The sequence below is a fragment of the Periplaneta americana genome, chromosome 13 (genome assembly GCF_040183065.1).
Source record: "Periplaneta americana isolate PAMFEO1 chromosome 13, P.americana_PAMFEO1_priV1, whole genome shotgun sequence".
NCBI lineage: Eukaryota > Metazoa > Arthropoda > Insecta > Blattodea > Blattidae > Periplaneta > Periplaneta americana.
In genome coordinates, this window is record NC_091129.1 from 62,745,569 (window position 1) to 62,773,394 (window position 27,826).

At 35.2% G+C, this 27,826-nt stretch overlaps 1 protein-coding gene across 4 annotated transcripts in view; it reads left to right on the forward strand.

Moving 5' to 3' along the window:
* The window catches only part of Suv3 (Suv3 helicase), a 50,902-nt gene that overhangs the window by 12,626 nt on the left and 10,450 nt on the right, over nucleotides 1-27,826 (forward strand). For 3 of the 4 annotated variants that reach the window (XM_069843368.1, XM_069843369.1, XM_069843370.1), the window contains 7 exons: nucleotides 2,268-2,379; nucleotides 7,092-7,261; nucleotides 13,268-13,542; nucleotides 16,989-17,130; nucleotides 21,710-21,868; nucleotides 25,440-25,619; nucleotides 27,229-27,377. In XM_069843368.1, coding sequence (XP_069699469.1) covers nucleotides 2,268-2,379; nucleotides 7,092-7,261; nucleotides 13,268-13,542; nucleotides 16,989-17,130; nucleotides 21,710-21,868; nucleotides 25,440-25,619; nucleotides 27,229-27,377 — 1,187 coding nt within the window. Of the gene's footprint in view, nucleotides 1-1,708; nucleotides 2,160-2,267; nucleotides 2,380-7,091; nucleotides 7,262-13,267; nucleotides 13,543-16,988; nucleotides 17,131-21,709; nucleotides 21,869-25,439; nucleotides 25,620-27,228; nucleotides 27,378-27,826 lie in introns of those variants that run through there. The other variant, XM_069843372.1, reaches the window with a different exon arrangement.

A 27,826-nucleotide genomic window follows, 5' to 3' on the forward strand; every position in this document is an offset into this window, starting at 1 on the left:
GTACCAATGCTCTACCAACTGAGCTACCCGGGAACTCTACCCGGCACCGATATATTTCAAGGGAGAAAACAAGGGGTGGGGTGCATGGCATAGTGCAGCGCTAGTTTAACTCTTATAGATGAACTATATATATATATATATATATATATATATATATATATATATATATATATATATATATATATAAAGAACTTCAAGTGTCAATATTGTCTCAAAGGTTTCTGTGTAACAAACTTCATTTAGAAATGTCCATCTGCGATTATGTTAACTGCAGAAGAAGGAAGAAATATTGTCATAATATGAAGTTACTCAAATTTTCAATTAAGGACAAGGAAAGGCTACAAAAATTATTTTTGATTTCACCCTTATAAATTGAACGATTTTCACTTCAGAAATCACCGTAACTACCTCAGCACTAGTTTATGTAATTTAAGGACCAGTATAAATGAAATTTGATTAAAGTGAGAAAGAAATTCGTAAGGGAGGCGATCAGGAGGGATTGAGGTTGTCTACTAATTCGTTACAAACAACTATTATAGAGTATTTCATTTGACTAACGATGATTTGTAGAGAGCAAAATACCTACAGTAGGGTAAATAATCTAAATCAGTACGTTTATGAGAACGGATATAAAAGTGCCAGGAAAATAACAGAATTACCGTATATTGCAATTAACTCTGCATTGGCAGAGAAACCGCATAGGGTATCGTAAATCTGCTGAAAATTAGAAAATTGTGTAAAAAAAATGCATTCAGAGCGAATTTTCCAGCCTGATATCATCTTGCCCACGTTATGGACATAATTCAATACCGTAAGACTGATATGAAACGAATACTAGAACAATTTGTTAACCAAAGACGATGTTCAGTAGTTATTTAACAACATACAGAGCAAATAAAAAAACAAACGCATATTCTAGCAATAGTTCAGATGAAAAGAAAATGATTTGTACGACCGCTTATTCGTAAAAAGAACACTGCCAGCTGTGTAGCCTACATGAAGCAATATATCAGGCCTACGTTATGAACACGTTGAATTTAATGTGGACGAGAAACGTACAGTTATTATTTATCTGCTTCCATATCGCATCATATAATACACCTGTAAAATGAAAACATGTAGGCCTAGCAAAGAGGAAACATGTTTGGGGGGGAGGGAGTTGTAATTCTTCCCCTATCGGATAAATTTCAGAAGACGAATACCTGCTTTTCCTTCATATTAAAAAATTGTAATCTTGTGCACACAAAATAAATTAGTGCCTTTTTGTGAGCATCATGATGTGCATTCAACAAACGCAGACAAATCTGCTCTTTTTAGTATTTTGTGTTAATTGTTGCTAGTGAGGTATTGTATACTGAAAATTATAAACAATTAGATATCGTACATAAAATGATGACAGATTATATATTGAACGCAAACAACATTATATCAGCCATGTACCAAAATGTCATCTATGTGTGTTGATGAATTTGGGTAAAACAAGCTTCTGTATGCTACAATTTAGCGACACATCAAAGTAACATAACCTCACATTACAATGAGAAAGATATTTGGAGGTGGCATGACGTAAAAAAGTCATCCCACAGTCGTATTACTCTATGTACTTTTCAGGTACTCTGCCATCTAGTGTTGGTTATTGCAAGCTCATTTCTCGACACTAGCGACGCATAGCGTCCGTTATTTTCCAGTTGCGTCTAAATTTAATATAAGCTTGGTCAATCTGTTTTATATATGATCTAGGCTATAACTGAAGTTGACTGTAGATTGAAAAACTCTCCACCTATTTTTCAAGTACTATCGCAGAAAACACCGTAGATTTCTTTACTAAGCCTAATATTGTTCAACAAGTAGTGGTTTTGATAAATTGAGACGATTTAATACCAGTTGTGAATTTTATATTATGAGGAGTTAGCCTATTCGTTTCTCTAGAGATATTAATTGTCATAGTGAATTTGTGTGCATAAGCAGAACATGCCTGCTGAAGCAGTCCTCTCTTGTAGTTGGGTTGACAGCATAACAAGTTTAGTGTATGAGAGGCGTGTAAACACAACACACTTGATGATTTCTGAGCAATTTCGATGTGGAACTTAGTCTTTGAACAGCGACCAATTTATGCCTCAATTGGGACTAAGCAATGAACTGTCTTGAGGTGGACCGATGTATGACACTGTATCAACAGCGATTAAGTTTATGAAGAATTATAGTAGTTTTGTTTGTATCTATATTATTTTCTTAAAAATTGATAGTAATTCTTGGTTTTATTATAGGGTACACCCTGTGATCTGGTGACAGGAGAAGAACGAAAATATGCCCAAGCCAATGGTGAACCATCAAGTCATGTTTCTTGTACTGTGGAAATGACCTCCATCAATACTCCATGTAGGTAGAGATTACGACTCTAAATTGTTTTAATTGATTTAGTACATTGGCTCAGAAATGAGGTGTAATATCCAAAACAACTGTTTTATGCATGTACAGTGAGTCACTGAATTATTCGGACGTGAAGGGTATAAGTGCGCTAAGCACATTTGTCTCTTTACATATAACTTTTGAAAGGAAAAATATAATCCTTTACTCTTGTCACATATATACAATCATATCTTAATTAAACATATACGTTAATAGTTATAAACAGAAATAAAATTCACGATAAATTGAAACTTAAGTCATTCTTTGGTTAACAAAATTATTCGGACACAGAACATCTTTCTAAATAAAATTAGTTCTGTATCTGTATAAAAAATATTCAATACCTGGCTGGCCTCCCTTTCGTTTTTATAACTTCTGCTAATCATTCAGACATGCTTTGCACCAATTTTCTTGTGTAAACCTTGCACACGTTTCGCCATTCTTTCCGAAGCCTCTCCTTAAGTTGTTGTTTTGATTTTATTGGGGGTTTCCTCACTTGTTTTTCCAACCTGTTCCATAAATGTTCAATCACATTCATGCCTGGAGACTGAGGAGGAGGATGGAGTACCTTGGGGCAGTGGTACAGCGACCAGAGTTGAACAATATAGGACGTATGCTTGGGGTCATTATCTTGGTAGAATGCAAACCAGTCATGAATCCCCATTTTTTCCGCACTTTGCTGTAGATTATCCTTCAGGAGTTGAAGGTATGAATACTTGTCCATTTTTCCGTCAATGAACACTAGATTGCCAACTCCGCTTGCGGACATACACCCCCATACCATTACACTGCCGACACCGTGCTGAACTGTTGCTTGCATATTTTGTTCGCTAAACTCATCATTGGGTCTTCGCCATACTGTAATCTGGCCATCTGATTCGCTGATATTAAATTTACTCTCGTCTGAAAAGATAATTCGATTCCACCAATCCTGATCCTTTTCTAGGTAGGTAATCTTTTGCGAACAGTAGTCTTTTACTCTTGCTTATTTTGTTGATGTAGGGCTTGTTTCTTGCCACCCGGCCATGAAAATTATTTCTCCTCAGAACTTTTCTAATAGTCTCGGGATGGACTTCTTTCCCTAGTTCTTCATTGACCTCAGAAGCAATTCTTGGAGCACTTAATCTAGGATTTTTTTTTACCTTCCGTACTATTATTGCTTCTTCTCGCATGGAAAATGTCCTTGGATGTCCTGAGTGAGGATACGATTCAAGTCTGAATATCTCTGAGCAATATCCGCCACTGTGCTCTTCTTTATCTGTAGTATATCGGCTATGTATCGGATTTTCCCCTTGCATGGTGGAAGACCACTGACTGACGCTGTTCGAACATACTGTCTTTTCCTCTACGCCACATTTGTTTCTATACACTACACAATACTGAGCTACTGAAGGCACACACTGTTATATACTGACTATTCGTGTATCTGACTATATTATTCTATAGACTGCAGACAACTTAACCTGTTGTCTCTGATTGGTGTCCGAAAACTTATGTTGAAGTCACATTATGACGTATATGGGTTCGAACCCCACTACTGCTTCCTAATCAAAGTAAAAATATATATTAAACCCACTATGTATAATCTTTGAAAAGTAAACTTTCCAACAGTTCACTTAAAATTCCTTATTGATACTTTTTACACATGTGACCGTATTATTTAGTAATAAACAGGCATTGTCCGAATAATTTAGTGATTCACTGTTTGTATGTACACGTACATACAGTAGACGAGCAATACCTGTTCTGTGACCGTATTGTATGCCATGGCTGTATTACCAGTGAGTATGGAGAGGAAAGATAGGCTTAATCTGAGATGAACTTCCATGTCGGTAGATTTGTATAATATTACTTATTTACAAATGGCTTTTAAGGAACCTGGAAGTTCATTGCCGCCCTCACATAAGCCCACCATTGGTCCCTATTCTGTGCAAGATTAATCCAGTCTCTATCATCATATCCCACCTCCCTCAAATCCATTTTAATATTATCTTCCCATTTACGTCTCGACCTCCCCAAAGATCTTTTTCCCCTCTGGCCTCCCAACTATCATTCTATATGCATTTCTGGATTCACCCATATGTGCTATATGCACTGCAGTTCAGGGGTGGAAGAAGATATCAGATGATAGACGTCATTAAGATATGTGAATCATATGTGGAGACTAAGAGGAAGGCAGAAAATAGGAATGTGTTCGCGTAGGCTTCCGCGGCTGGTGTACATGGTCTGTGGATAAGCTTCGGGGCTTCTACCGCATTGTCTTGGTGTTGGTGGCTGACGTTTCGACCGCTGTGTTGTGGTCATCTTCAGAGCAGTTGTTGGATAAGGAAATAGTCTGCGAGCTCGTAAGTATATAGTAGTCTCGATGGGGGGAGTAGGCCTACTTTCGGTGATAGGTCGTAGGTTCTCCTTCTGGCATCTGATTGGTCCTTTGTTGTCCAATCCGCTTGAGGTCTGTACAAAGGGGAGTATTCATATTAAATACTGGCCCTCATAAGGTCCGAAAGAGTGACCTTGATACCATGCCCGATGTCCGGATGAAGGGGGGGGGGCGCCGGCGCCGTGTACATGTGGAGACCTGGTTTCTCGTTCCCAGGTATGATCTTGGAATAGGCTTCCCCATGAGTTGCTGAGTTGTAACCCCTCGTCCTTGTTGATGTTGTTGGGATGTTGTTTGATGTGGAAGGCTTCTTTAAGCAGTCTCCTGTATAAGTTGTCTTCTTTATCTATTATCTTGATATTGTCGAATTCGATGGTGTGACCTGAATCTGCTGAGTGTAAGGCTATTGCTGATTTTTCGTATGGTCCGTATTTGCAGAGTCAGATGTGTTCCTTCCTTATGAGGGCCAGTATTTAATATGAATATTCCCCTTCATGCAGACATCAACCGGATTGGACAACGAAGGACCAATCAGATGCCAGAAGGAGAACCTACGACCTATCACCGAAAGTACTCCCCCCATCGAGACTACTATATATATATATATATATATATATATACGAGCTCGCAGACTATTTCCTTATCCAACAACTGCTCTGAAGATGACCACAACACAGCGGTCGAAACGTCAGCTACCAACACCAAGACAACACGGTAGAAGCCCCGAAGCTTATCCACAGACAAGAAAACAGGAAAGATTGAAGAATACTGGGTTTGCAGTGAATGACCTGCCCATGGGCAGATGCATATATGTATGTACATACGGACTGGATTCATAAGAGATCTTGACAAAATAGTTAGAAGTGCTGTCAAAGAAATCATGATGTTACTAGACGACACTTCAAATTCTTTGTTATATTCATCTAATAAAATTCGTGGACTGGGTATACTGTATGCAGATGCGAAGTCAGTATACAGAATTTTAATATCTGCAATTGTCTTCAGTCCCTTCATGATCCACATTTACATCATATATGGAATCTTAAAGAAGAAAAAAATGCGGCCCTTGGAAAACTTATTATAAATCGTCTTTTCCTCCAAAGACCAGTGGGAGGAAAAAAAATCTCTTCTTACATCTGTCAATGTGGCGAAGTTTTCTTGCAATCTTATTCCTGTCAGATCCTTTATTACAACCAGTTATAGGTATGCTGGCTACAAGATAGAAACTATTGGTCACATATTGGGATTCCGCAGGAAAAGTTAACTGCTACAGAACAACAGACATCATAGAGTGAGGCAAGTATTGCAGAAGTCTTAAGACACCTTGGTTCGAAGGTTCATGAAGAGGTTCATTGCATTTCGGCCTCAAATTCCAACAGGCTTGTGGACATCATAGCCATCGACATGATTAAAGGTAAGGCCATGGTATTGGATCCAACCATTCGCTTTGAGAGAAACTTCTCACAAGTAGACGAGGTCAACGAAGAAAAACAAATATATGAATCATGCCTACCTTTCCTTTCTTTTAAATATAACATACCTATTAATCAGTGAGTCGTCAGAGGTATGTTATTTGGAGCAAGAAGTTTCCTTCTACAGTCTACCTACCAACTATTAGTGAAATTATAGTTCCGACGCTGTTATTTCCGGCGTGACTCCGCCTCTTTGCTTACGTCTTAGGAAGTGAAGGCTCTATAAAGTCTAGGTAGGTAGTATCCTTCGCCATTTTTGTTCTTACGTTGCCGAGCTACCATACGAGGAATCTATTTGCCACACTGTTAAACATTATCATGTCGTAGCTCCTATGATAATAAATCGAACGCAATGTAATTCAGCAAATAATTGAGCGGCAAATAACTTCTTCATGTGCTTTCTGCGAACGCCAACGAAAGAGCTAAAATGGCGGGCTATTATATTAAGTATTTATCGAGCCTTAAGAAATTAATCAGCGAATCACAAGATGCACACATTTAAATGTAGCCGACCTGCAATGCGATTGGCTGCCGGAAATTAGAGTGACGGGACTATAAAATTCAACATCTTTCAATTACAAAAATTCTATTACAAATTCTTAGGGACTCTTTTCATATTGTCTAATATCATTTATATTTTCAAGAAAGATAATTTTGTCAATATGACATTTTGGCATCAAGCAAATCCCAAATTCAGTTTATTTATTTTTTTTTTTTACTAACGTCTTAAGAAAATATTACTGTTCTTTATTGAGGACTGATATTCTAACCAAATCTTTCTCTCGTGTCTTATTTCAGTATTAAGTAAAGTTTTAAAATTGGTTTTCCAGATGAGGTAGCCATAATTGACGAGATCCAGATGATGCGAGACTCCACTCGAGGCTGGGCCTGGACTAGAGCTCTCCTTGGCTTGGTGGCAGAAGAGATTCACTTATGTGGCGAGGAAGGAGCTGTTGAGTTGGTCCAGGCACTCATGACAACAACAGGAGAGGATGTTGAGGTGCTTTGTGATACATAAACTCCAAAATAAATTATTAAGGAATTTGAATCTTGATACAATGCTAATTAATAAGTAAATGCAACAAGAATGATTGTTGTTGAATTGTAGGGAATATTGTGCAATCATTGTGAACATTTAGAAGGCATAAGTTTAACTGTGCATGCTCAGAGATAACTAAAAATTCAGTCTTGTATCAGAAACTGAACCTGTCTGCACTCTTCCATTGGTCACATGTTACAGATTCACTTCAGTGTTCAAATATTCGGAACTACCAGCCAAAAACACTCAATGATACTATACAAAAACCTGTAAGAAAAGAAAAACATCTTATAACATGATATCTTGTTTTACTAGGTAATGGAAATGAAAGCTTTCTATATACAGGGTGTTCTGAAAAAAGGTTCCAATATTTACAGAAAACAAGAAATAAAAGTCCTATAAGCATGGGTCCTAAAATTAATATCTTCTGAGAAATGAGCAAATGTTTACTATTACTGTAAGAGCAGCATACCTTTCACTGTGAGCTCTTTGGCAAGAAACAAATGAAACAATATAACTGTTCATCACTACGTATTAGTTTCGTATCTGTTGAATAGGAGCATGTTTTGTTTTTGTTGCCCAAGAGCTCAGAGTAGAAGATATGCTGCTCTTACAGTGATGGTAAACATTTTGCTCATTTCTCAGAAGATAATAATTTTAGGACCCATGTTACTGTTACAACAAAAACATGATCCAATTCAGCAGATATGAAACTAACTTACCCAACTGGTATAGTAATAATTACTGCAGTGTAGAATCAGTTTACGTACAATCATTAATACAATATGGTATAATAAATTGGGGTGGAGTAGAATCATCTGTACTTAATCCATTAATTTTATTACACAGAAGATTAATAAAAACTTGTCTAACCAAATATATGGCTTACCCAACAAATTTAATTTATACAGATTTTAAAGTACCGGTCTTAACTATTGTAGAAATTTATAAATATAGTTTACTAACTTACTACCACAGAAATCAAATAAAACATAAATCTAATTGACATGAATATCGTACTCGAAGACAAAAGTCTGCTTTCCCATTAATTGAGCCTAAATGTCATACAACATGGTGCTAGTTTCGGCCCAAGACTTTATAATAAAATTACAAACCATTTTCCAAATTTGAAATATTTTAAAATTGAAGCTTTTAAAAAAGAAATTAAAAAAAATTATTCATGATATATAATATTAACAAATGTATGTATTTTTTTACCTTTTATTTCCGTCGACTATATTCATGCTTCTGTCTGATTGTCTGATTGTCAATTTATATTAAATGTGTTTTTTTTTTCTCTTTTTTTTTTCTCTCTCCCCCTCTCTCTCTCTCTCTCTTGTTTTTTTTTTTTTTTTTTTTTTTGTGTTATTTATTGGTTTGAATTAAGTTACTTACTGTATTTAGTAAACTGTCCTTGTAAATTTTATGTTATATTATTGGCTAAGACCACACCGTACACGAGCTTCTTGTTAAAAGCTCACAGTATAGGAGATATGCTGCTCTTACTGTGATGGTAAACATTTGCTCATTTCTCAGAAGATATTAATTTTAGGAACCATGTTTATAGGACTTTTATTTCATGTTTTGATGCATACTACCTCCTCTCCAAATATTGGAATCTTTTTTTCAGAACACTCTGTAGAATATGAAGACTGTTATATCTCTCATTAATTAGATTTATTATTATTTGAAGTAAGATGCGATTGTTTTCCATTTGGTAGATGTTCTGGTACCAAACATTTCAGGAATCAGTTATGGTGTCAGAATATTTTAAGATGTCTTGTTTGTAGTAAGTCAAATAATTGTTTTCGTAATAATGAAAATCGTGTACATAGTGGTCTTAGCATTCATGTCTTTAACCTACTGTTTCTGCTCTAACTTTTTGTCGCAATATTAATACTCATATCTTTCAGCATCAAAATGTGATTGCGATAGTTCTACAGTGAAACTTATAAAAATTGTTTCATATTTCTCTTCTCGTTATCATTCTATAATTCCTACAAGTTTTTTCTAAATGTATATCATTCAGCATCTTAAAAGTCCATAATATTGTATGAAATTACACTCTATTATTATTATTATTATTATTATTATTATTATTGGTCGACGAGTTGTATAGCGCTGGCTTTCTATGCCCAAGGTTGCGGGTTCGATCCTGGGCCAGGTCGATGGCATTTAAGTGTGCTTAAATGCGACAGGCTCATGTCAGTAGATTTACTGGCATGTAAAAGAACTCCTGCAGGACAAAATTCCGGTACATCCGGCGACGCTAATATAACCTCTGCAGTTGCGAGCGTCATTAAATAAAACATAACATTTATTATTATTGTTGTTGTTATTATTATTTTATTTTTATTGTTGTTATTGGTGGTAGCTTAAAAATTACCTGTGTTAGACCAGGCATGCGAAACTCAGTTGAAAGAAAAAGTATGATGTCAACCTCACTTCAAAATTTTTAGACATGATTTACGTCCATGCATCACTCAATCAAAAACTTGCTTCAATGGCGGGTAGTACATAAACTCATATTGTAAAAACAATCACCACTCTAAACATAAATTAGGATAAGATTGATAGGTCCACACACAGACTGTTGAACATTCATCTGTTCAGTAATTGAAGCGTCGGCTGGAACAACGTTGTAAGTTACAAAATTTTCATTCGGCGTGTTTCCGTGTAATAATGTTGTATGTCATGTTACCTTGCTATACTCTTTGGCTTGCAACTGTCCATCAATGCAGTACGTGAAATTTGTCCACTCAAAAGTTTGCTACCCTATAAGAACAACGTTGTACGTGTACACATTTTTGCAGCTCCTGTAAATTTTACTAAATGTAACTTATAACGTTGTTCCAGCCGATGCTTCAATTAATAGAGAGCGGAATTTTAGGCACCTAAAATGGGCTCTTAAACTCCTTTATTTAGGCTCTATAAAATAAAAAATAGACTTTTTTCGTTAAAGACTGTCACTAATATAAGATTCAACATTTATTTAATGCAAAATTCTAGGATTAAAAGAAACTTCCACACATTTCACGTTTGACAAGGGTACACATGCATACACATAATGAAGACATCCTGTCTTTAAGTTAGTGTTTTTCATTCACCAATCACATTTCCATAGTTTGCTTCATAGTAGATGATCAGCACCTATTGTGGCTATTGTGTCGCTCACTGCTGTATTTATAAATGGTGAGAAAAAAAGGAAGGGGTTGTTATCTGTCTTGGAATGTAAGAGAATGCTTATTCGGGTACAACCCAGTGAGTTTGTGTTAAATTGCTGACAGACAGAGGAAGCTATAATAATAATAATAATAATAATAATAAGAACAATAATAATAATAATAATAATAATAATAATAATAATAATTTGTCCCGCAGGAGTTCTTTTACATGCTAGTAAATCTGCTGACATGAGCCTGTCGCATTTAAGTAGCCTACATTTAAATGCCATTGACTTTGGATGGGATCGAACCCGCAACCTCGAGCACAAAAGGCCAGTACTATACTGACTACGCTATCCAGCCCAACTGAAAGTTGGAATTTTAAGATTGAAAGATTGTAAGAATGAGAAGAGGTGGCCCGGAGGTATTTCTCTTTTGTGTTGTTCACTGTTAGGAAGAAGTTGTTATCCGTCTTGTAATGTAAACGGTACAGGATGCCAAGAAAAACGAAAAAGATGCAAAAATAAAAAAAATAAAAAAAACTTAAAAATAGGCACTAATGTTGAAATAGACATTTTTAGGCACTATAAAACCCCTTTATTTATAACTATATTTTAATGAAAAATGTAAATATTAAATCTCAAGTCTGTATGTATCAAGGAAAAAAATAAGTTTTTGCCTAAATTCCGCTCTCTAGTGATTAACTTATCACAGACACCCCTTGTTTTGCACTGATGTATCAATATTAGGCTGGATTGTTAGTGCATAGACGCAGAGCAAAGGCAAGTTGACAATCATTTAACCTCGAGCATGCAGCTGATTTAGGCTACACTGATTCATTAAAAAAAAGTACTGTTCACAACAATATGTCGACTTGCAATTATACGAACTGCAACATTTTTCATGTTAAGATACATTTCTATTGTCAATAACTAGTATATAAACTTGGACCACTTTTCCCTAATGTTTTTGTGAAACTGTTGTCAGTAAATCGTTTAACCATTTTGTCATTTATGAAATCAAAAAATTCCAATTAAAAACAAAATTCCTTCAAATAAACAACACAACAACAATTTTACATAATTACATACCTATAAGTTTGTTCTTTCCCATAATCTTTATCATGAGCAGCATTGAAATGACGTCTTATATCATAATGCCGTATATAACGAAATTGAATGGAACATAATAGGCAGTTAGCGTCATTATCTTCTTCAACAACAAAATAATCATATTCCCATTCCTCACTATATCTTAGTACTGTAGACAGTGCCATTTTCAAATATTCTGTGAACTGCTCACCTTGAATGTTTATGTTCTGCAGGTAATGACTGACTAAACAAAATGAAAACAGAGTTGCAGATAGGAGATGGAGGAAGTAGGGATGGTAATGTTTGCGCTCTATGGAGCACATGTTTGGCATCCCTGTGTTAGACTATTCCATTTGCAAAGAAGTACTGTAATTTATCTTTTCAGTTCTCATTCCTATTTGGTGGAATTATCCATGTGACTATTTGGTTATTCTGTTTAGGAAGTGCTTAGGATTATACTACACAGATGTTAAAAATGCAGCTTTGGCAATGCATCTATTGACTCTTTTTTGCAGGAACATAGTTTTGGTGATATGGTCTCATGCCCAAATGCATTTCTATACTGCACTAGTATCGCAGCATTTGGTTGCATTACTTCAGCATTGGAAAACTTTAATGCAGTAACCTGAGTTGCAAATGCTGTCGTTAACAGCACTAGGCATACTGTGTTTTATAGTAGAGGAGGCAAGACCTATCCTGTGATCTTATCATGTGCTGTGGCTATATCACCAATGTGTATGGAGATGGAAGATAGGTTTTAGTCTGAGATGAACTTTCAAGTTAGTAGATCGATAATTTAGATAACATTATTTTAACTTATTCTGTTACATTGCAGTCTACCACACTTGTGAGAATAAAAACGTAGGCCGTGTTCGAAATTCGAGCATATTACAGTACAAAATAAATCATGAATGTAATCCCATGTGCTAAAATGAAAGGTGATTGTGTTTAGATACACGATAAATTATTTTATAACCTGTTACACCACAAAGATCTTCATGGAAGCCTGGACAGTAGACAACTTTCACAAGATTTGACCTTCGCGTAACTAGTAAGGCTTTTGTAAAGAAAACGAATCACCTGGAAGTATTAACTGACCTAAAAACTTGATATTTTTTCATGTCTAAAAAATAACTTCGAAGATTGAGAAATTTGTTACATAATGTGGTTCAATATACTATCCCTGATTACCTCTAAAAATATTTGCATGTATATTCCTCCCACCCTGTATAATATTAAGAAGAAAGGTTATAGTAAAACAGAAGTGAAAGGTAAATGTTGAGTGGACATTGGAAAATAAATAATTCCTGTTTAAGTTTTCTGTATGAAATGAATGCACATTTCCTCCTTGTCTTCCTTGGTTTTTTTTTTTTTTTTTTTTTTTTTTTTTTTTTGAGAAAAACTAGTAATTTGAATAAGTAGATGAGCTACACAAGTGAACTGCAGAACATCCATTGTATTACTGAAACTTAAAACGTAGAATTACTAACACAACATTTAGTTAATTAATGTTACCAGTGCCTGCCAAAATACAGCTTTACTAGCACAACTTGTAATTTATACATTTTTGTGCGTTGCCAATGTCTTCCAACTGCGTTTTTAATGTTCGTGTAGTATAACCATTAGGATTTTTCCCTGAGCATATTACCCATATGAAGCAGAATATGGTTGATGATGAACCTGCTGTCTACAACTGAAGTTGTTTTGTGCAGGTACGAAAATACAAACGTCTTACAGATTTAGAAGTGGAAGATTCAGCATTGGGCTCTTTGGATGCAGTGCAACCTGGAGATTGTATAGTTTGCTTTAGCAAAAACGACATATACTCTGTGTCAAGAGGCATTGAGGCGAAAGGACGTGAGGTTGCTGTCATATATGGAGGATTGCCTCCAGGCACGAAACTTGCACAAGCTCAAATGTTCAACGATCCTGATAACTCCTGCAAAGTCCTGGTGGCTACTGATGCTATTGGCATGGGACTAAATTTGTAAGTCTGCTGCCAATGTGTAAGTTGCAGGCAAGGAATTATTATTTATATGATCTTTCGTTAAGAATATTTCAGTATTTACAAGTTCAGTAACATTTTGGTAAATTCAACAACGTTTATTGCTGGTAAAGTGAAAACTCGGTTAGACAAGAACTTAAGCTTTGTTCTTGAAAACTGCTGCAGTTATCAAAATGGTGTTAATGAAGTTAAAGGCCCTGCCATTGGCCAAAGTTAATATGCTGGCAGTATACTTAGTACCTGAGTAGTCGGTTAGCACATCTGGCCACAAAATCAGGTGGCCCAGGTTCGATTCCCGGTTGGGGCAAGTTACTTGGTTGAAGTTTTCTCCGGGGTTTTCCCTCAAGTCAATATGAGCAAATGCTGGGTAACTTTTGGTGTTGGATCCCGGACTCATTTCACCGGCATTATCACCTTCATCTCATTCAGATGCTAAATAATCCAAGATGTTGATAAAGCGTCATAAAATAACCTACTTAAAAAAACCCGAGTAGTATTGCATGTACTTATTCTTCTATATATTGTTAGAGTAGGCAATTCTAAAGTTGAACAAAATATTGGCACATTTGGTGAACAGACCCATAATCGAAATGGAACTTGTTTGATTGACTTTGTACTATACAATCAACTAAAAATTATGATCACCTTTTTCATACATGAAGACAGTCATAAATATGTATGTGGGAGGCAAGAGGATTAAAATCAATAATCGATTATGTTATATGCAACAATAAATTAGCAGAACTAATTTTAGATACCAGAGTTTTCAGAGGCCCAGAAGTAGAAGCTGATCATTATTTATTAGTATGTCCTGTCCGAATAATACCAAGGTGGTATAAAAGAAAACATAAACCAACAAATCCGAAAATAGAGTTATCATAGTCCACCTGCTTAAAGACCCCAGAACAATATGGTTATACCAAAAGCGATTAGATGAAATAAAACAAAAACAGCGAGCACAGACATTGAAGAAGAATGAAAGAATATCACAGATGTAATAAAACAAACAGCATTTGAAAGCCTGGGGACAAAAAAAAAAAAAAATAATAATAATAATAATAATAATAATAATAATAATTTATTTTAGCTGGCAGAGTTAAGGCCGTAAGGCCTTCTCTTCCACTCAACCAGCAAAAAGTGTATATACATATGCATGAACTTACAAAGAAGTCAACAATTTGATTTAGATGAGAGTTACATGTATACAAGAGTTATTTACGAATTAAACAACAAAATACTATGAACTATTAATTAAACACTGAAATAAACTGTGTAGCAGAATTAAGCTAAAATACATAGAATGTTAATATATTTCAAATAATATTAGATAATAGAAAGAGATTATTATGAGACAATTTTGAAAATACAGCAAAGAAAAAGAGAACTAAGAAATTAGGATGAAAATATTAAAAAGATCATTGAAAAAAAGCGAGAAACATATCAGAAATATCTTAATACAAAAAAAAGGAAGGCAAAATTGAATATCATCGGAAAAGAGCAATTGTTAAACATGAAGTGAGGAAATATCATAGAAAAAGAGAACTAAGAAATTAGGATGAAAATATTAAAAAGATCATTGAAAAAAAGCGAGAAACATATCAGAAATATCTTAATACAAAAAAAAGGAAGGCAAAATTGAATATCATCGGAAAAGAGCAATTGTTAAACGTGAAGTGAGGAAATATCATAGAAAAAATTGGGAAGAATATGTGTCTTTCTTAGAAAATGATATTACAAGGCCTCAGCCACAAGTGTACAAAATTTTAAAATTCATGAGCAACGAAATTGAAGAGACTGCTCGACTGAATACAATTCCTCAAAATTTATGCCATAAAAGGCACTAAAACCCAAACAATAATCCACTCCTAATCAAACCTTTGCAGGAAGATTGAAGAAATCAAGAAAACATTTCAAATGGAAAACACGCAAGAAAATATTACAGCTGCCAGAGGGAAGTCATGGGAAAAAATTGATGAACTATCAACGGAAGTAAAATATAAAGGCTGCAAGGAAGCTGTAGCAAAATTTAGGTTGATGTCAGAACATGTCTGTCCTAGCTCACCATGTACACAGGATAGGCATATACCAATCCAACAGATGTGTTTTGTGCAACAACCCTGACCAAATCATGGACAAACAACACCTTCTGTTCTGCCTAGCCTTAAACCCAACTGCACAACAAACTGAGGACCTTGTTAGCTTGTATTGTGAAGCTAGAAAAAAAATGACTTGATCGTTAGTTCTAGCCATTGGAAAATAAATAATAAATATTATTGAGATTTATGGTGCCAGGAAACTTCTCCTCCTATGCTACAATACTCACAAATTCTGACACAGAACCCATCTCATTTGAGGAAATTTTAAAAGTACTTAAAAATATGAAGAGCAATAAAGCACCAGGCAATGACTGTATAAACATCGAACTCTTCAAACATGCAAATCAACCATTTTTATTTAGACTTTTAAATTTTATAAATTTGATTTGGAATGGAGCAGAACCTCCTAGAAGTTGGTTGAATTCTGTAGTGATACCAATCTATAAGAAAGGAAACAGAAATAACTGCAATAATTACAGAGGAATTAGTTTAGTAAATACCGGTTGTAAAATTTTCTCCAACATAAAAGCAAATTATACAGATATTTTGAGAATATATTAAGAGAAGAGCAGAATGGATTTAGGAAAGGGAGATCATGCTGTGATGGATACTTCACAATGAAACTTTTTATAGAGAAACTTAGGGAATTTAATATAGAAACACATATTACATTTATTGATCTCAAGAAAGCTTTTGAGCATGTAAACTGCAACAAACTTATAGAAATACTAGTATGTGATATTATTCCACAACAAATAATTGAAAATATTTTTAACCTATACAAAGAAACTTTCATTTCTGTCAAAATTGATAAGAAAATGTCTGATTGGTTGGAAATTTTTACCAGTGTCAAACAAGGATGTTCTCTCTTACTCCTCATATTCAATATTTATATGAACGCAATAGTACGGGAATTTAGAATCTCAAGACATGGTCATAGAACTCAAATCGAAATTTGTGTTTGGACATACTAACTTTTGCAGATGATTTGGTTTTGCTAGCCACTTCAGAAGATGATTTACAACGATCAGTCTATAGTTTAAAATTAATAGCTGATAAAAATCGCATGGAAATATCCACTGAAAAAACAAAAATAATGGCATTCTGCGGCAAAGAACCTATGTGAAGCAAAATTTGTTGTGAACTTTAATCCGTAATGTTTTATTTATTTTTTATATGAGTTGAGGCTTGGAATAGGTTTCTTTTTGGGTGGGGGTGAGGTAAAGAGGAATTGTCCCTTATTTTACAATTATAAATGAGAAGTTCTGAAACATTATTTTGATGCAGATATTTTCAGGGACTATGCCACAACTTGATTTATTTTATTTGCAGAAGTATTCGACGAGTTGTATTCTACTCTCTGATCAAACCATCAGTCAATGAGAAAGGAGAAAAAGAAATGAATACCATATCTGTATCACAGGCTTTGCAGATAGCTGGAAGAGCTGGACGATATGGAACCCAGTATGAGAAGGTTTGTTGCTTCATATCAGTGTAGCAAAGTTTTTTCAATATGTAGTGAAGAATGGGTTTATTTATGTTAGATGAAGATACAGAGAAATTACCAAGTGCACATTAATTATTTTGTTAAGAACTTTTTTTATTGCAGAAGTTAATCCTATAAGAAAAATTATTATTATTATGAAGGCTTTCTTTCGTACTGAATTCAGATCCTGTTCAACACTTTTCAATATGGAGGTTGAATCTAAGCAGGTGACAGATTTAAGGGGACACTCAACTACACTGCCAAGCAAAAAAAACGCAACACTTGAATACATTTGAAATATCAATCTGTAATACAAATTATAACATTTCTGTGTGCTTCTATGAACATGTTTGTGTTAGGCAAGTGTTAATTCATGTTTTGGGAAGAAAAGTATACACATTGGGTCGTTTGTGACACCCTCTTTGCCACTTTCTGTCCGGTACTGTATATTGCTGTGCCATTAAAATTTACAACCCTAAACCCAAGCAGCTAAAACAAAGTTACAACACTATAGTTTTTTTTTTTTTTTTGGGGGGGGTTATAAAGGACTTCTGTGATATTGAACTCAGTTTTCAACAACATGTAAGAAAGTTAAGATGACGTTAAGCCCCATGAACGCCGCTAGAGCAGTCGCGTTGGTAGAGGATGACCGCAGTTTACGTTATGTGGCTCAGGTGTTGCATACAATTCCGTCGACTGTTTCAAGTACAGTGCAAAGGTACAAGGAACTTGGTTCATATTCTCGAAGACCGAGATATGGTAGGAAAAGGTCAACTTCTTGCTATAGATGACCAGTTCGTGCGCCTTCAAGTGCTGCGTAACCGCCACACCACTGTGGTCAAAGCCAGAAATCGACTAGACTAAGTGCGAGATGTGAATGTCAGTGAGTGGACTGTGAGAAGGAGGTTACATGATGCTGGCCTGATATCCAGAAGATCTGCCCTTGGCTCAGAACTTACAAGACAACATCGTCAAGCTCGCTTACAGTTTTCAAGGGAACATCAGAAATGGGCTGACAAACAGTGGGGAACAGTTCTGTCCTCAGATGAGTCCCGATTCTGCCTCAGATCCTCAGATGGAAGAGAAAGAGTGTGGAGGACTGGAGAAAGGTATTTCTTCATACAGCTTTTCATCAAGGACAGCATTTCAGGGCGGTTCAGTGTTGGTGTGGACAGACGTCAGTTTGACTGCACAAACGAATCTTGTTTTGTGGAAGATGGGTTTCTTACTGCCCATCACTACATTGAAGAAATTCTTGGGCAACATGTTCTTCCTTTTGCATCACTTATTGGTGACAATTACGTGCTCATGCAGGACAATACACGTCCTTGTGTGGCGCGATGCGTCCTCCAGTACCTCAATGAAGTAGGGATCCAACTCATGCAATGGCCGTCACGTAGTCCGGATCTTAACCCAATTGATCATCTGTGGGACATTTTAGGAAGGAATGTCCTTCAACATGCTCCAGATACTCTTCAAGAGCTACGGAGCCATGTATGCGACACCTGAGCCACATAACGTAAGCTGCGGTCATCTTTTTCCAACATGACTACTCTAGCAGCGTTCTCGGGGGTTAACGGTATCTTAACTCTCTTAAATGTCGTTTAAAACTGAATTCAATATCACAGACTTCCATTATAACCAAAAAGAGAAAACTATAGTGTTGTAACTTTGTTTTAGCCGCTTGGGTTTAGGGTTGTAAATTTTAATGGCACAGCAATAAATATACAGTACCGGAAGGAAGTGACAAAGAGGGTGTCACAAACGACCCAATGTGTATACTTTTCTTCCCTAAACATGAATTAACACTTGCCTAACACAAACATGTCCATAGAAGCACACAGAAATGTTACAATTTGTATTACGGGTTGATATTTCAAATTCATTCAAGTGTTGCGTTTTTTTTGCTCGGCAGTGTATATTTTGGAACTTTTTTCCTATTTGACCAATCTTTTTCAAATTTGGAGAAAAAGTTTAATATACACATGGAAAGTAATATGCAAAATCTCAGCTCATTAGATCCAATACTTTTCAAAATAAAAAATATTTCAATTTTTAATCAATCATTAATTGAAATATCACTTTTAATTATCATTTTTTATTTTTTGACTTTGTGCATTTGACTGTGACTTCTCAATGAATAGGGGAAGAATTCTGCTTATTGATTTAGTTCTGTCACGTAAATTAGTGTAGAAATTTAATTTTTTCATTTCTATGACACTTTTTCTCGAATTTTTAAGTTGAGTATCCCCTTAATGTTACAAAACAAGGAAACTATTAATGTTCTTATGTTGAAACCTCCCCTCAAACAACGCACATAATTATATTTCTACAGCAGCTGATTGACAAATGTAGAAAAATTAACTTAATTTATAATTTATAGTCAAACTATGGAAACTTGCTTGGAGTGTTGCATGAAGAAACAACGGTCTGTACTTGGAGGAAGTAGTTGAGCTGCGATCCTTTGTGAATCCCTCCCTTGTTTGTGTGATGCAAGACTCCTAATGGGCTGCTCCAGCAGAGTGAGCATTATCTATAGTGAGGGTTACATAAGAACAATTCCTAAACAGCAAATATTGCCATCTTGTCAGTGTTGCCAACTGTTACCAGATATCACACGATCCTAGGTACTAAATGACTTATATACTTACCGTACTTTATGTTGGAAGGTTATTCTAAATAATTCAATAATTTTTAATATATTTTCATAGGCAAACTATACGGGAAAGGGAGCAACATGTCAAGTATTTTGTCTGGCAGTACAAAATTCATTGGTTTGATTAAACAATTGACTCACGAGACCTAACCTAAAAATGTATTTTGTTTCACCACATGAAATTATTAGTACTAACTCCGAAAACTTACCAGACTATAGTCTTGAATTATAACCACAACACAACACATAAAATAACAAACTATTATGTATTAATATTAATACTGATATTAATTAATTATTAGTATGTTCAAATTTCACTAGCTTCCAGTAACCGACTCAGAAATCTACAATTTTAATTTCATAGAACTCCAGTACTGACAAATATTGTCAATATTTGTCTCAACTGCCAACATACCAGTTACAAAATCACTATCATTTGTAGTATTTGTCAATATCGAAATTCGAAACGAAGTTGGCAAAAGAAAATTCAACCTGCAAACTAGAAAATCACCACAATCCACTAGCATATGTAATAATGAGGAGAAAAATGGTAGGGTATGAAGTAAGTTGACCCGGACTATACTCAAGGTCAGAGGCTACTCGATTTTTGGATAGTTCTTCATTCAAGCTTTCATAGTTAGTATAGACTATTAATTCTTTTTTTAGATTTGACTATTTGCTGTATGTATGTAGTTTGAAATGAGATTTCAACATGATCTCATTAACAGTTCTCTTGTAAGTATACTTACATTTCCCGCCTGGGATCTGCAAGCATGAGTGACGTCGCATGGTGGGTAGAAGCAGTACTATAGTATATGCTCACGCATGCACAATCTCTGTTTTACAGACAAAGCTAACGGCTGCTATGCTTTCAGATTCCAGGCGACTAGTGTACTTACTTACAAATGGCATTTAAAGAACATGAAGGTTCATTGCCACCCTCACATAAGCCTGCCATTAGTCCCTATCCTGAGCAACATTAATAAAGTCCCTACCATCATATTCCACCTCTTTCAAATCCATTTTAATATTAACTTCCCATCTATGTCTCGGCCTCTCCAAAAGTATTTTTCCCTCAAATCTTCCAACTAACACTACAGGTTGTTTTTCCAAAGAAAAATATGTTTTGTGAGTTTAACTTTTTTGGAAAAGAGAATAGACAGTCATTATTTAGGCTACTTTGCCTGATATGTACTCTGAAACAATTGTTTGTTAATTTTCTTGTGTATTGGTATGTGTTAGGTGCAAGGTAATTGGCAATAACATTTACATTCGATGGAAATGTAAACAAATAATTAAACTACTATCAGTTTTAAAAACATAGTATTTTACAAATTAAAGATAAAATTATAAGATATAATTAAATTTCACTAGATATTTTTTGTTCAGTAGACCATTATGTACTGCCTTAAAAGGACACACATTGCAGTAGTGTTACCAGTGCAATGTGAAACTTACATTGACTGTAGGTAAAATTTAGACACTAATCTTCCCTCATTAAGACAACACATTTTTCTTTTTCCCAAAACTTCAGAATGGCTGTAGAGTTCATTCAACATACTTATTCGTCAATGATGTGCATGCAGCATAGCTTTCCTTTACACTAAAATAAGTAGAATACAACTATTGTATTGTTTTAATTTTATTGCACTTTATGAACTGTAATGAACACTGTTGAAAATTGACTAAATTGTGTATTTTATTGTCAGACATGACTGAAAGTCTGAAATCTTTTCAGTCGATTGCCATGGCTTTATTTATTAGATATTTAGCAAGTTGAGATGCTTGCTTGTCATTAATGAATACTTATGTGGGATTATTCTCACTGATTATAAATCGATATTATAATCTACTTTTATTCTAACCAGGCCTTTGAAATGAATTGTCTTAATTTAAGTGTTTGTGTTTCAGGGATTTGTGACCACATTCAAACCAGAAGATTTGACGACACTGAAAAATCTTCTGTCACAGCTACCGGAACCTATTACAAAGGCAGGCCTGCATCCCACTGCTGAGCAAATTGAACTGTATGCGTACCATCTGCCAAATTCCACACTGTCAAATTTAATGGTAATAAACTCAATGCAGTAAGAGAAGTATTGAAACTTTTAAAAAAATCATGAATGTGAGGTTCCTTGCAATTCTTCTCAGTGATTAGGAAAATGCTGGAATTGAACTTCAAAATTAGCTATACCATTTCTCCAGTCTTCTCCTTATTCATTGTTGTCATTGTTTCCATCACCATCATGATAGTCTTTGGCCTACTGACTGAATATCTATTGCATTTATTGTGTCAGATAATTATTCTCAAGATTTGAGCTAACATATCTTTCACATATAGATCTCATTTAGTCAATTTGTAAAGATTAACTACAGACTGAACGTTATGTATTCAATTCCTGATAGAAGTGAAGAATTTTCGATTTTGTCAATCTTTCTGCACATCAGTGCCAAAAATTTGTCTTCCAGATCGTGAAATCTGACCACTTTACTTTCTTCTAGTGGCAGTGTTGAAGTAGAGTTTTATCTCAACTTTAGTATTATATACAAAGTACAGTTCTCGCCAAGCTTAGACGACTTCACTCACACCACTCTGCTGACTCGTGACTTACCCAAAACATAACAAATTCATACGGTGCATGCCTGTTAGTTACACAGCGTTGTCGCATTATGACTCTGAATTAGTCCAGCCACTGTGCTGAGGCAAGTACGATGTTTTTTTTAACAGAGGAATTAGTAGTTATCTCTCGAGGCAAGATAAGCTGAACTCTCTACTCGGGCTGAGGCCGTCTATGTTTGGCAACGCTGTTATAAAGAAATTCTGTTATCACACATGGGCAACTACATAACATAAACATCGAGAGTATATTGACTTCTTTGCTCCTTTCCTTTGAGCTGGGGTCGTCTAAGTTTGGCGAGTACAATAGTTCTTTATCTTTTCTTTATATATTTTCGATTTTCAAAATGTCCTTTTACACTCAGCAGTTCTTTTGATTTTAAGTACATTCGAGTAATTGAGAGAGCAAATTCTCCTGTACTTATCCCGTCACTGTAAAAATATTTAACCTTGCTTATGTTGTGCCCATTTCTGACACCAATTTTTGTTATACTAATTCTGACACCAGTATTTATTATACCATATCTGACACCAGTATTTTATTGTTGAGTTCTATCATATCTGACACCAGTGTTTTGTCATGCCACTTGCCACAACAAGAACGGATGGCTTATCTTTGAGATAATCGCGAGTTATAATCTCTATCAAGATAACACAAACGAATCAGACACTGCATTATACTTTATAAACTGTACTTGCTTATGGATAAGAGGGATTCCTACTTAGAATGTGATCGCAGGCTTTCGAAATAATCACAAGTGTAGAAATTCACTATTACTAAGTTTATTAATAAAATATCAAGTTACTACAAATAAATTATTAAATATTGAGATTGAAAGATTTAGAAAGTATGAAAATTTCTGTTAATTTCAAAGTACCAAGATGAACTAGTAACATGAAAAGTTTAAAGAAAGATCTGATGATTTTACTTACAATAAATAGTAGGGCGAACCCTGATGCTGTTCAGAGGTGATCCCATTTTCGATGCCATTTTCAGAACTTCTTCCTGGACGTCAGGAAGTTATGAGTGCTACTCCATGACCGCTGTCTTGACCAATAACTAATGGCCCTGTTTTCGACGTTTCATGTCCTTTTATAAATTCTCAAACCGCGTCCTTTGTGACGTAACAGAGTGACGCTATTTTACCCGCGAATCTTCCAAAAAGACGGTATTGCATTCACTAAACACCACGCTTCTGATTCTTAACCATTATTTCAAATTGGCGTTTCCGGTCGTCACTTAGAACAATACAGATTTAAGGAACTCTCGCGATTGAATCTCTGTTTTTAGATTTACCAGTAACCAATAGAAATTGATGTCTCGCGAGAGACGCTGCACGTTATATGTCAGCTGTTGCTAAGCTGTGATAAAAATGTAAGCGTACGCATTTCTGCATGTTCAAGGACTGGACTGTGGTTCTGCTGACGTTAACTAAACTGTACTCTGTAATCTGTCAAAACAGGAAGCGATCTCTATCGTATGTCAAAGGCATGTTTGAATCTTTTAATAAGTACGATTTCATTACTTTAAAATAAAGTGAAAATATATTGCTTATGGTCATAACAAAGTTATGATTGCTTATCATAATCCTTGGGCACAACACTTAGGGATTTACCAAAAAATATTACAGTGTGTCTGTAAAGTCATGGGGTGGGAGGAATTTAACTGATTACGTAAGTGTAACAAAACATGATAGAGATTTGAAACAGCTGCTAAATGAAAGAATAGCTGTAAGTTTTTACTGTGTATTCACTAAAGTTCGATGTGAGTTCCTCTGGTAGTCCAGTAGATATCTAAACAAAACTCCAATTCCTGTCACACATTACCAAGAACATCAGGATTGACAGATGTGTTAGGATAGCTTCTCTGATTCACTCTTACAAATGTTACTGATGTTAATGGATTCACTGTATACCCTTTGCTTGACATAAAACCATAAATGAAAATCAAAAGAAGTGAAATCCAGAGAGCATTGTAGTCATTGTTTCCATCTGCCTCCTTCTGATTCCTCTCTGAAGAAATGTTTAATTTAGGAATTTCAGAACTACTGGGAATTTGCGAAAAAGCATAATTTTGATGAAAGGTTACATGACCAAACTGTTCCAACATATTGAGGTAATTCTGTAAGCTTATAGTGGATTCTACGAAGAAGCTGGGACTAATCATTTTGTCTCTTAGCATACCACACATTAACTTTTGTGCTATTGCACTCATATTCAGCAGCGGCATATGGATTTTCATATGCCCATATTCTCACATGTCAATTAACATGCCTGGAAAGATAAAAAGTGGCTTCATTACTAATTGCAATACAGTATAAACTGTGTTTGTTATTGTCAATCTCGTGAAGAATGTCCGCAGTAAAATTTTATCTTTTGTGATCATGAAAGGGCAGATCTGTGTGTCTTGTCCCTGAAGTTGAGTATGCATGGACTGTGTTGCTATTGCTCATGTCGCGTCTAACCTGTTTCGTTTTCTAACTGCTCACAGATCTGCCCTCTTGTGATCATCATCTGGCTGGAGTACATTAACAATTGAAGTTTATTGGCAGTAAAATTCAAACTTTTTTTTTAGAATGCCTTATGGATGTTATTTTTTAAATGCCTGCTTTTTGAGCACATTTACACACTGATTTCTTTTTGTGATACCATGAGATTTTTCTTTTTAGCATTTTGAATATCATGAAATCTTAAATCATGTTTGGTGTCATTTGTTTCTTTAAAGTAGAAAATAATTGCATCACAAACCTGAAAGATTTTGTATTGGGTTAAAGGTGGAAGTTTATCTAAATTACTTAAGTATGTTTTTTCTCTCACTCCCTCACTCCTCTCTCTCTCTTTCAATCTTCTTTCAACTCAAGTGACAGCTCAGATATGAAGCTTGTTAAGCATGTTGGATGATATTGTAAAATAATCATGTTTACTTTATAAATGCCAAGTTGAAACTGTTTTAATATTTCGTGTTTAATTTGCAGTGTTGCTGTTCTTCCATTGACATTGAAAGTGTCCTGCTTCTGTTTTCAGGATATCTTCGTCACATTGTCCACAGTGGATGATTCTTTGTACTTCATGTGCAACACTGAAGACTTCAAATTCTTGGCAGATATGATTCAGCATGTACCATTGCCTCTTCGTGCTCGTTATGTTTTCTGTTGTGCTCCAATTAACAGAAAGATGCCCTTTGTTTGTACCATGTTCCTCAAGGTGAGACTCAATGTTTAATTTTACTTTCTAAAATGTTTATAAAGATTTATTTTCATCAGAAGATTGGTTTTGTATGTACACTTCACAACAAAAAGAATGGGCTGACTCTTGGTTGTTACAAATGCAAAGTTCTACCACTCTGTTCACACATGTAAGCAAACTGCATTTGAAGACATTGCTGTGATGTTTGTTCATTGAAAGTCGTCTGTCTACAGTGTAGTGTACAACGTGTGTGTGACATAAGAGTAAGATGTCTGCTTTCTGTTCCATACGTTGTGAGTTTGCCTCCTGATAGAGTAAAGTAATTTTGTATTTTCGTTTTTAATTGATTTATTTTAAATGTTAAATAGCATTTGTTGATAAACTTTGTTATGCCTGTTTTGTAAAAATTAATGGGCAATAATATTTTCCTAAGACTCCAATCACTCTGGCTGCCCTGGCTGAACCAGGACAATGTTTATTCATGGAGTTGTCTGTCTGCTATCTTCAAGAGTAATGACGAGACAGACTGTTTTATTTACAGACAGGAATTTTGCTTGGGAGAGGATGGGGTTTGTTATTTACTAGAGTTCGGGCATAGTTGGTATAGCACTAGCCTTCTATGCTCGAAGTTGTGGGTTCAATCCCGGCCCAGGTCAATGGCAATTACGTGTGTTTAATTGCGATAGGCTCATGTCAGTAGATTTACTGGCTGTAAAAGAACTCCTGCAGGACAAAATTCCAGCACACCGGTGACGCTGATATAACCTCTGCAGTTGCGAGCATCATTAAATAAGCCATTTATTTTTTTTTATTGTAAAAATTGTCGCAACATATATCTAGCTTTGCAAGACATATGATGAGAAATTTGTAATTTAAAAAATAGATATTATTGGAGACTCGAACCTTGAACTAGTACTATTCACTCACTTTGTAGAACCATGCTGTAACGATCTACACTACTGAGTCCGATAGTTCCAGGTCAGCATAATATATGAGTTTCCTTTTCATATTTGCTTCAGTTGATTTTGTAATTATCAATTTGATTATTATTTCACTCTTTAGATGCCCTGATGTATCTAAAATCAACTCTCCATTGGGTTTTATAATATATCCATACTCTTAAACAAAAACATAGCAAGTTTAAATGACTGATGAACTGTTATTTATTTAAATAAATAATAACTACTTCACTTGTATAAATTTTGGTGTTATGTTATCTGAATGACTAATTTCGATGTTGTTTGCATCATCCTCTGAATCCTAGTCCTAGAACTTTTATTTTCAAACTCCATAGAATTGGAGTTCTTACAATGTTCGAATGTTCTTTTTGCAATCAATATGATGTAGTGAACATTAATCATCTGCACAAGTACAGAGTTCTAAAGTGCCCAAAGTGGAAAAAAAAATATTTAGTGAACTTGTCAGAGATACATAAACCTAATGCACATTCATACTTATTATTATAGAGTTCTAAAGACTACTTAATTGCACAAATGATGCAGAGAATCCATAAAACGTTTATTTTTTTTGCTCTTCCCATTGGTCTTATTTGTTAAGTATTTTTTATCATTTACAGTGTCAAACTTCTCATACATTATTGGAATAGAAAATGTTTTTTGCATTGCAGTTCGCTCGCCAATATAGTAAGAATGAGGCGTTGACCTTGGACTGGCTGTGTCGCAACTTAGGGTGGCCATTTGCTTCGCCAAAGACTATTCTGGATCTCGTTCATCTGGAAGCAGTATTTGATGTTCTAGACCTCTACCTTTGGTTAAGGTACGTTTTCTTGGAAATAATGTTGTACTAGAATAGAGTACTTTATAGTACTTATGTCCGGTTATTATTAACCAACTACACAATATTCACAGATGTATGGTCAGGGCTGGTTCTAGTAGGTGTGTAGTGCATGCGTACACACAGGTTGCCGATAAAATGAAATTGAAATATAATTTAACAATGTTTTAATGTAGCGGTCAACATTGAAATCGGAACGTGGTATTATTAAAATATATTGTAGAATATTCATAGTATTAAAGAGGGGCTCTTAACCAGAGTGGACGAAGTCCACCAGTGGTCAGTTTGTGGATTTATACAATCTTGGATGAAGAAAACTTGGATTTATTCATTGCCATAACAAACTAAGTCCATAACTCATTTGTTACTCCACAGAGGGCAGCATTTCCTATGGAAGGTAAAGTTTGCTAAGTATGAGCCAGGAACTTTAG